This window comes from Procambarus clarkii, chromosome 2, assembly GCF_040958095.1.
Source record: "Procambarus clarkii isolate CNS0578487 chromosome 2, FALCON_Pclarkii_2.0, whole genome shotgun sequence".
Taxonomy (NCBI): domain Eukaryota; kingdom Metazoa; phylum Arthropoda; class Malacostraca; order Decapoda; family Cambaridae; genus Procambarus; species Procambarus clarkii.
Window position 1 is genome coordinate 18,851,097 of NC_091151.1, and position 11,792 is coordinate 18,862,888.

The following is an 11,792-nucleotide window of genomic DNA, read 5'->3' on the forward strand; positions in this document are numbered from 1 at the left end:
CTGCTCATCACATAACACACACTGACCTACCTGCTCATCACATAACACACTGACCTACCTGCTCATCACATAACACACGCTGACCTACCTGCTCATCACATAACACACACTGGCCTACCTGCTCATCACATAACACACACTGACCTACCTGCTCATCACATAACACACTGACCTACCTGCTCATCACATAACACACGCTGACCTACCTGCTCATCACATAACACACGCTGACCTACCTGCTCATCACATAACACACGCTGACCTACCTGTTCATCACATAACACACTAACCCTACCTGCTCATCACATAACACACTGACCTACCTGCTCATCACATAACACACGCTGACCTACCTGCTAATCACATAACACACACTGACCTACCTGCTCATCACATAACACACACTGACCTACCTGCTCATCACATAACACACTAACCCTACCTGCTCATCACATAACACACGCTGACCTACCTGCTCATCACATAACACACTAACCCTACCTGCTCATCACATAACACACACTGACCTACCTGCTCATCACATAACACACTGACCTACCTGCTCATCACATAACACACTAACCCTACCTGCTCATCACATAATACACACTGACCTACCTGCTCATCACATAACACACGCTGACCTACCTGCTCATCACATAACACACACTGACCTACCTGCTCATCACATAACACACGCTGACCTACCTGCTCATCACATAACACACACTAACCCTACCTGCTCATCACATAACACACGCTGACCTACCTGCTCATCCCATAACACACACTAACCTACCTGCTCATCACATAACACACGCTGACCTACCTGCTCATCACATAACACACACTGACCTACATGCTCATCACATAACACACTAACCCTACCTGCTCATCACATAACACACACTAACCCTACCTGCTCATCACATAACACACGCTGACCTAACTGCTCATCACATAACACACACTAACCCTACCTGCTCATCACATAACACACACTAACCCTACCTGCTCATCACATAACACACGCTGACCTACCTGCTCATCACATAACACACACCGACCTACCTGCTCATCACATAACACACGCTGACCTATTTGCTCATCACATAACACACACTGACCTACCTGCTCATCACATAACACACACTAACCTACCAGCTCATCACATAACGCACTAACCCTACCTGCTCATCACATAACACACACTAACCCTACCTGCTCATCACATAACACACACTGACCTACCTGGACATCACATAACACACTGACCTACCTGTTCATCACATAACACACTAACCCTACCTGCTCATCACATAACACACACTGACCTACCTGCTCATCACATAACACACACTGACCTACCTGCTTCATCACATAACACACTGACCTACCTGGACATCACATAACACACTGACCTACCTGCTCATCACATAACACACTGACCTACCTGCTCATCACATAACACACACTGACCTACCTGCTCATCACATAACACACACTGACCTACCTGTTCATCACATAACACACTGACCTACCTGCTCATCACATAACACACACTGACCTACCTGCTCATCACATAACACACTAACCCTACCTGCTCATCACATAACACACTGACCTATCCGCTCATCACATAACACACACTGACCTACCTGCTCATCACATAACAAACACTTACCTACCTGCTCACCACATAACACACACTGACCTACCTGCTCATCACATAACACACTGACCTACCTGCTCATCACATAACACACACTGACCTACCTGCTCATCACATAACACACTAACCCTACCTGCTCATCACATAACACACGCTGACCTACCTGCTCATCACATAACACACACTGGCCTACCTGCTCATCACATAACACACACTGACCTACCTGCTCATCACATAACACACACTGACCTACCTGCTCATCACATAACACACTGACCTACCTGCTCATCACATAACACACACTGACCTACCTGCTCATCACATAACACACTAACCCTACCTGATCATCACATAACACACTGACCTACCTGCTCATCACATAACACACACTGACCTACCTGCTCATCACATAACACACACTGACCTACCTGCTCATCACATAACACACACTGACCTACCTGCTCATCACATAATACACATTGACCTACCTGCTCATCACATAACACACTGACCTACCTGCTCATCACATAACACACTGACCTACCTGCTCATCACATAACACACGCTGACCTATCCTGTCATCACATAACACACTACCTACCTGCTCATCACACAACACACTAACCCTACCTGCTCATCACATAACACACACTGACCTACCTGCTCATCACATAACACACACTGACCTACCTGCTCATCACATAACACACTAACCTACCTGCTCATCACATAACACACTAACCCTACCTGCTCATCACATAACACACTACCTACCTGCTCATCACATAACACACACTGACCTACCTGCTCATCACATAACACACTGACCTACCTGCTCATCACATAACACACTACCTACCTGCTCATCACATAACACACACTACCTACCTGCTCATCACATAACACACGCTGACCTACCTGCTCATCACATAACACACTGACCTACCTGCTCATCACATAACACACTGACCTACCTGCTCATCACATAACACACTAACCTACCTGCTCATCACATAACACACGCTGACCTACCTGCTCATCACATACACACACTGGCCTACCTGCTCATCACATAACACACACTGACCTACCTGCTCATCACATAACACACACTGACCTACCTGCTCATCACATAACACACTGACCTACCTGCTCATCACATAACACACACTGACCTACCTGCTCATCACATAACACACTACCCTACCTGCTCATCACATAACACACTGACCTACCTGCTCATCACATAACACACACTGACCTACCTGCTCATCACATAACACACACTGACCTACCTGCTCATCACATAACACACTGACCTACCTGCTCATCACATAATACACATGACCTACCTGCTCATCACATAACACACTGACCTACCTGCTCATCACATAACACACTGACCTACCTGCTCATCACATAACACACGCTGACCTACCTGTCATCACATAACACACTAACCCTACCTGCTCATCACACAACACACTAACCCTACCTGCTCATCACATAACACACACTGACCTACCTGCTCATCACATAACACACACTGACCTACCTGCTCATCACATAACACACTAACCCTACCTGCTCATCACATATCACACTAACCCTACCTGCTCATCACATAACACACTAACCTACCTGCTCATCACATAACACACACTGACCTACCTGCTCATCACATAACACACTGACCTACCTGCTCATCACATAACACACTACCCTACCTGCTCATCACATAATACACGCTGACCTACCTGCTCATCACATAACACACTGACCTACCTGCTCATCACATAACACACACTGACCTACCTGCTCATCACATAACACACTACCTACCTGCTCATCACATAACACACGCTACCTACCTGCTCATCACATAACACACACTGACCTACCTGCTCATCACATAACACACACTGACCTACCTGCTCATCACATAACACACACTGACCTACCTGCTCATCACATAACACACTGACCTACCTGCTCATCACATAACACACACTGACCTACCTGCTCATCACATAACACACTACCTACCTGATCATCACATAACACACTGACCTACCTGCTCATCACATAACACACACTGACCTACCTGCTCATCACATAACACACACTGACCTACCTGCTCATCACATAACACACACTGACCTACCTGCTCATCACATAATACACACTGACCTACCTGCTCATCACATAACACACTGACCTACCTGCTCATCACATAACACACTGACCTACCTGCTCATCACATAACACACCTGACCTACCTGTCATCACATAACACACTAACCCTACCTGCTCATCACACAACACACTAACCCTACCTGCTCATCACATACACACACTGACCTACCTGCTCATCACATAACACACACTGACCTACCTGCTCATCACATAACACACTAACCTACCTGCTCATCACATAACACACTACCCTACCTGCTCATCACATAACACACTACCTACCTGCTCATCACATAACACACACTGACCTACCTGCTCATCACATAACACACTGACCTACCTGCTCATCACATAACACACTACCTACCTGCTCATCACATAACACACTGACCTACCTGCTCATCACATAACACACGCTGACCTACCTGCTCATCACATAACACACACTGACCTACCTGCTCATCACATAACACACACTGACCTACCTGCTCATCACATAACACACTAACCTACCTGCTCATCACACAATACACACAGACCTACCTGCTCATCACATAACACACGCTGACCTACCTGCTCATCACATAACACACTACCTACCTGCTCATCACATAACACACGACCTACCTGCTCATCACATAACACACACTACCTACCTGCTCATACATAACACACGCTGACCTACCTGCTCATCACATAACACACACTGACCTACCTGCTCATCACATAACACACTACCTACCTGCTCATCACATAACACACACTACCTACCTGCTCATCACATAACACACCTGACCTACCTGCTCATCACATAACACACACTACCTACCTGCTCATCACATAACACACACTGACCTACCTGCTCATCACATAACACACGCTGACCTACCTGCTCATCACATAACACACCGACCTACCTGCTCATCACATAACACACTGACCTACCTGCTCATCACATAACACACACTGACCTACCTGCTCATCACATAACACACACTGACCTACCTGCTCATCACAACACACTACCCTACCTGCTCATCACATAACACACTAACCTACCTGCTCATCACATACACACACTGACCTACCTGCTCATCACATAACACACTGACCTACCTGCTCATCACATAACACACTAACCTACCTGCTCATCACATAACACACTGACCTACCTGCTCATCACATAACACACACTGACCTACCTGCTCATCACATAACACACACTGACCTACCTGCTCATCACATAACACACTGACCTACCTGCTCATCACATAACACACTACCTACCTGCTCATCACATAACACACACTGACCTACCTGCTCATCACATAACACACTGACCTACCTGCTCATCACATAACACACTGACCTACCTGCTCATCACATAACACACTGACCTACCTGCTCATCACATAACACCACTGACCTACCTGCTCATCACATAACACACTGACCTACCTGCTCATCACATAACACACTGACCTACCTGCTCATCACATAACACACCTGACCTACCTGCTCATCACATAACACACTACCTACCTGCTCATCACATAACACACTGACCTACCTGCTCATCACATAACACACACTGACCTACCTGCTCATCACATAACACACACTGACCTACCTGCTCATCACATAACACACTACCTACCTGCTCATCACATAACACACACTGACCTACCTGCTCATCACATAAACACTGACCTACCTGCTCATCACATAACACACTGACCTACTGCTCATCACATAACACACTAACATTGGCTCCCACTCCACAGATCAAGCTGCCCAACAGCACTGCAGGAGATGGCGGAGCTCCACTACAGGTTCCTTAATGTCGACTACATTCAGGTGGTGCTGGACGCTTGGAGGACCCAAGGCTGCTTTAACACGGTCAGTCCCGCCGGCTGGCAGGCGAGGGTGTGTGGCAGAGGGTGTGTGTGGCAGAGGGTGTGTGTGGCAGAGGGTGTGTGGCAGAGGGTGTGTGGCAGAGGGTGTGTGTGGCAGAGGGTGTGTGGCAGAGGGTATGTGGCAGAGGGTGTGTGTGGTAGAGGGTGTGTGTGGTAGAGGGTGTGTGGCAGAGGGTGTGTGGCAGAGGGTGTGTGTGGCAGAGGGTGTGTGGCAGAGGGTGTGTGGCAGAGGGTGTGTGTGGCAGAGGGTGTGTGGCAGAGGGTGTGTGACAGAGGGTGTGGCAGAGGGTGTGTGGCAGAGGGTGTGTGTGGTAGAGGTGTGTGTGTAGAGGGTGTGTGTGGCAGAGGGTGTGTGTGGCAGAGGGTGTGTGGCAGAGGGTGTGTGTGGCAGAGGGTGTGTGGCAGAGGGTGTGTGGCAGAGGGTGTGTGTGGCAGAGGGTGTGTGTGGCAGAGGGTGTGTGGCAGAGGGGTGTGGCAGAGGGTGTGTGGCAGAGGGTGTGTGTGGCAGAGGGTGTGTGGCAGAGGGTGTGTGTGGCAGAGGGTGTGTGGCAGAGGGTGTGTGACAGAGGGTGTGTGTGGCAGAGGGTGTGTGACAGAGGGTGTGTGGCAGAGGGTGTGTGGCAGAGGGTGTGGGGCAGAGGGTGTGTGTGGCAGAGGGTGTGTGGCAGAGGGTGTGTGGCAGAGGGTGTGTGGCAGAGGCTGTGTGGCAGAGGGTGTGTGGCAGAGGGTGTGTGGCAGAGGGTGTGTGGCAGGGGGTGTGTGGCAGAGGGTGTGTGGCAGAGGGTGTGTGGCAGAGGGTGTGTGGCAGAGGGTGTGTGGCAGAGGGCGTGGGGGGATCACATTCTCTTACATGTTCACTGTGTTCATCACTTTCTCTTACATGTTCTGTGTCTTTGAAATCAAATATATGATATTTTCTCCCATTCAGTAAATAGTTCATTGTAATATATTATTAACCGCATGATTGATTGTCAACAAGTTACTACAATATTTATTTAGTCATTTATTTAGTTATTTACAAATTTATTTAGACATTTAAAAGTTATCTGTTACAAATTATTTATTTCAGCTACTTACAAATTTATTTAGTCATTTAAAAGTTATTTATTGCTATAAATTTATTATTGATAAATAAAAATTTTTTTGTTTCAATATACTTAGTTTTCAAATTATTTAGTTACAAATTATATAGTTGCAAGGTATTTATTTTTTCATTTACTGAGGTTTATTTTCAACCTATTGTCATTGTATTTCTTTATCAACTTAATATTTCTGACCAACACCTTTCTTACCTAAAATAACACTTCTCTCAACTGAAAAGTCATGTTCATCACATTTCAACACTTTCGTAACTACCATTATGCTTTGTTGAGTTAGAAAAATAGTCAAAGAGATTTCTTCATAATATTTTTCTAAGCTAAATTCTTTCCGAATCATCTTTGCTCATCAAGTTATATTCTCATGGCATCATCATTCTCCAATGACACGCTCAAAGACATCAAAATAATTTGCATGCTATCAAAGTTATTCTCAGAGTCGACAAAGGTAATCTCGGAAACATTAAGAATACTCTTCAAGCATTAAAAGACTCTCTCTGTGTTGTATTTACTTAAGAAGGATACTCTGTAATCATCTTCGTTCATTAATTAATCTCTCCAAGACCCCATTAATACGTTCCAAGATCATTTTAATTAACATATGTACTTTCTAAGACATCTTCGAGCATCAAAGAAACTTTCTAAGACATTTATTCTTTAAGACATTCTTTATCTCAAGAATATCTCAAGATATTTGTAAGACATTTTCGTGCATATAATGAATCTCTCAAAGACAACATAATACATTCTTAAATAATTTAATTATCATTTTCTCTCTTTAACGCAAATTTATATAAAATAATTACTCATTAGAACTTCTTTGTACATCAAATAATACTCTCATAGCAACAAACATTTGTTCTTCATTCAATAAATAAGTAGCAAAGAGCTTCGTTTTCTGTACATATTTAAACTAATGTTGTGCTAAATTTATTAAGAGACGACATTATATAGTCACAAAATACTTTAAGTACTATATCAAACTAAACATGCGCTACTTTATGTACTAATAAACTTACTCATCAAGTAAAAATGAGTATTAAACTTTCTATCAACTTATTACAAAGGTACTACATCATATTATCGCCATTTTACTATGTTTCCCATCGCTGATAATAATAACTCTCTCACTAAATGACTATTTAAGTAACTAGTTCCTCTGTTCTTAACAACTTTTATTTCCGTTTATTAATTATTACGTTAAAAATGTATTCGCTTATCCACTTTAACTTAAACTAGTCTCTGATCAACAATTCACTATCCTACCTATCCTGATTTACCTGAGCTAACCTATCCTAATGTAACTTATGTATTCCAACTTACATATCCTCACCTACCTGATAGAAATTACACAACCTATCCTACCTGTCATAACTTACCAATCCTAACTTGGTCTAACTTACTTAACTTAATAATGTAACTTACCTATCCTGATTTATTTGTACTAGCCTATCGTATTGTTAATTACATAACCTAACTTACCTCACGTAACTTACCTATCCTGACCTGATCTAACGTACTATCATAACTTACCTAACTTCTCCTACCTAATATAACTTACATAACCTAACTTACCTACGTACCTTACCTTATCATGAACCAAACATAACATAACTTACACAACATAGCTAACCCCCCCCCCTTACCTAGCCAAACTTACCTGATGTAAATTGCTTAACCTAACTCACCTAACATAACTTATCTGTCCTGACATATCCTAACTTACACAACTTACCAAGTTATCTGACTTACATACCTCACCTAACATAACTTATTTAAAGCATCATCTTATTCTCTCTGAAACATCAATTCTTAATTTATTTACCCTTAAAACACTCATTTAAACATACAATTACACTCGCAAACTTATAAAAACTTGCACACTTATACAAAACTTAAACAAATACTCAGTTCACTCACTTACACAAACAAACACAGACTGGCACATGCACACATACTCTCTGTTCATTAACTTACTCACATTCTCAGACTTGCTCAAATTCATAAACTTAGTCAAAACAAGTAAATACATTTATGTACTGACACAAACCATATGCACTCTTAGACTAGCACAACTCTCACAAACAGTTTGTCACTCTTACACATATACTATTTTCAGAACATTATATAAAAACCCATATCAAACTAATTTGTCTTATCTTAGCTCGTTCTTATTACTGTTATTCTTAGTAGGTGTTGTTTAAGCATTCCTCCCTTACATAACCCATAACCTTAACCTACCCCATATAAAAATAACCTATCACACCCCACCTAACCTTTACTTATTTATATATCCTCATACTTTCCATATAATTTATAGGAATGTCTATTTTTACCACATCTAGTCTTGACATATATTATTAATATATTAAACATCTTATAATATGTATATATGTTTTTCTTGAGAACATTCATGTTTATCAATCTGTGTTTCAAATACATTTGCTTTATTTCATAGGATTTTTTGTTATATATTAGTTGTTGGTTCGTTCTCAGGAGGCATGTATAAAATGGGGTCTTTGTCATTTCAAGGGATATGTGTTAAAGACAGGGTGATTAAACATTTCAAAGGTGTGTCTGTTAAAGATAGGCTGTTTAAACATTTCAAAGGATTTTGTTAAAGATGGATGTTTGGTCATTTCAAGGCTGTCTTTATTAATGATAGGGTATTTAAGCATTATCAAGGGTTAATTGTTAAAGATGGGTATTTTATGCATTTCATGAGATTTTGTTAAAGATAGGTGTCATGAATTTTCAAAGTATTTGTTATATACAGGCATTTTTCAGTTCAAGTAATATTTGTTAGAGATGTGAGTTTAAGTATTTTATACATTTTTTATTTAAAGTTCATCAAGTCTTTCATAAGTTGAATTTACTATGTTTGATATAATTGTTCTTATTCTCCGCCCTTTAACCTAACCATTTTTTGATCTTAGTGTATTTATTGTGTTGGATATAATTTGTTCTTATTCTTTGACCTTTAACCTAACCTTTCAAATATAATTTATTATGTTTGACATATTTTTGTTCATATTTTTATCTCTGACCTAACCTTACAGATATAGCTTATTTGTTTTGTTTGTTTCTTGTGTTGGACATATTTGTGGAATATATTATCCTTACGTATGCTGTTTCTGAGTCAAAGGTTGTTTAATCTTTTGACAGTTACTTGCTTGGTGAGAAGAGCAGTGTGTGTTGTAGAGGGTGCTTTGGTGAGGAAGATGTTAATTAATTATTTTATACCATGTGTATTATTTAGTTCAGATTCCTAGTTTATATTGTGAAGTGCATTTATGAGGGGTTGTTAATCGTTGTTTTGCTGTGAAGTCTGAAGGTTAATTTGTATTTTCAAATGCTGCTTTTCACTTGCTTGCTATAAGGAGGGTACGATAGTTTGAAGTAATGTTACAAACTTAGCATTCTTATCCTATAACGAAAAAGGAAAGATGCTAGTAATGTTGTACACATGATAAGTCAGATCATTACCTGATTTCAATATTTACCAAATTAAATTTGACACAACCTAACCTATAATAGTACAAGCTAACGATGTTTACAGTTTTAAACTAAAAAAAGCACTCTCTCTACTAATTAGCAGCCTACGACATGCTGGTATCGCATATGTATCATTCTGATATGCTGGTTGAGAGAACCTCATCGTATTGACTTCAGTCTGATAGTACTTACTTGTATGATCAAGTCCACTACAGGGGCAAGTCCACTATAGGCTCACCATAGCCCGTTAGCTGATTCTTAAACAACAGCATCAGTATGATCATAAAACTAAGGTGTCTGTTGCTGCTCAACAGTGTACCCAGTGACAATCATTTGTTCTTCTGATTTGTATTAAGAGATATGATTTGAGCAGGGACTATGATCTGAGCATATTTAGTTAAAATTCGTTATTGACAGATTTGGTCATCAATGGGATACAATTTGGTGGGCGTGCAGGCGCAGTTTCCTGCAGAGGTAGCTGTCGGATGTCAGCTGAAGGTCGGAATACTGATCGCCAACAAAGGTTGGGCGGCGCCAATCAATTATCGGTCAGCTCAGGTAAGCAAAACAGTATTAATGGTTTATTTAATGTCACACTTCCCCATTCAAGTAACAGGTTATTTCTATTCAATTCTTCATCCCAGACCTGTTTCCAACACAAGTACCAATGTTCTCTGCCTTCCCTTCATATCTGAGCTCAAAACTCTCACTAATACGTTTCACCCTCTTGATATAAAGCTCGGCTTTCGACAAACTAACACACTTCGTTCCTGTTCGTCTTGACCTCTCCAACATGGTAACTGGCCGTATGCTTAATGACAGACTTAAGGAACGCAAAGAAGTGTTAAGTCTTCAGACACAAACAGTGCTCTCTTTTGTCATGTTAGGGATTATAATCATCCTATGATTAGTCTTCTTCTAAAATAATTGTTTTCCTGCCTCTACTCTACACGGACGCCGTCTTGTCGAAACGGCTCTGATACACAACCTATCCAACCTGAACCTTTGTCCTGGCTTCGTTGCTATTGACTTTTCCCTTCCACAGTAAGCTCTTTCCTTTCCCTTTCCCTTTCACAGTAAGCTCTTTCCTTTCCCTTTCACAGTAAGCTCTTTCCTTTCCCTTTCCCTTTCACAGTAAGCTCTTTCCTTTCCCTTTCCCTTTCACAGTAAGCTCTTTCTTTCCCTTTCCCTTTCACAGTAAGCTCTTTCCTTTCCCTTTCCCTTTCACACTAAGCTCTTTCCTTTCCCTTTCTTCCCGTCCCTTTCTCTTCCCTTAAAGGCCTCACCTTCTTAACTAACGTGATCTGACATAGGTCAGGATTAGCATTACAGTTTAGAGTTTTATATATAAGAGTACACCTGAGAGGATGTGCAGTGACTTAATACTAACATATTCAAAGATTTAAGAAAGGGGGG

At 41.6% G+C, this 11,792-nt stretch overlaps 1 protein-coding gene across 1 annotated transcript in view; it reads left to right on the top strand.

Annotated features, from left to right (window-relative positions):
- Positions 1–11,792, top strand: part of LOC123749663 (uncharacterized) — a 185,864-nt gene that overhangs the window by 124,096 nt on the left and 49,976 nt on the right. Inside the window, exons 10-11 of the mRNA XM_069323920.1 lie at positions 5,653–5,767; positions 10,794–10,934. Of these exons, the coding sequence (XP_069180021.1) occupies positions 5,653–5,767; positions 10,794–10,934 (256 nt within the window). The remainder of the gene's footprint in view (positions 1–5,652; positions 5,768–10,793; positions 10,935–11,792) is intronic.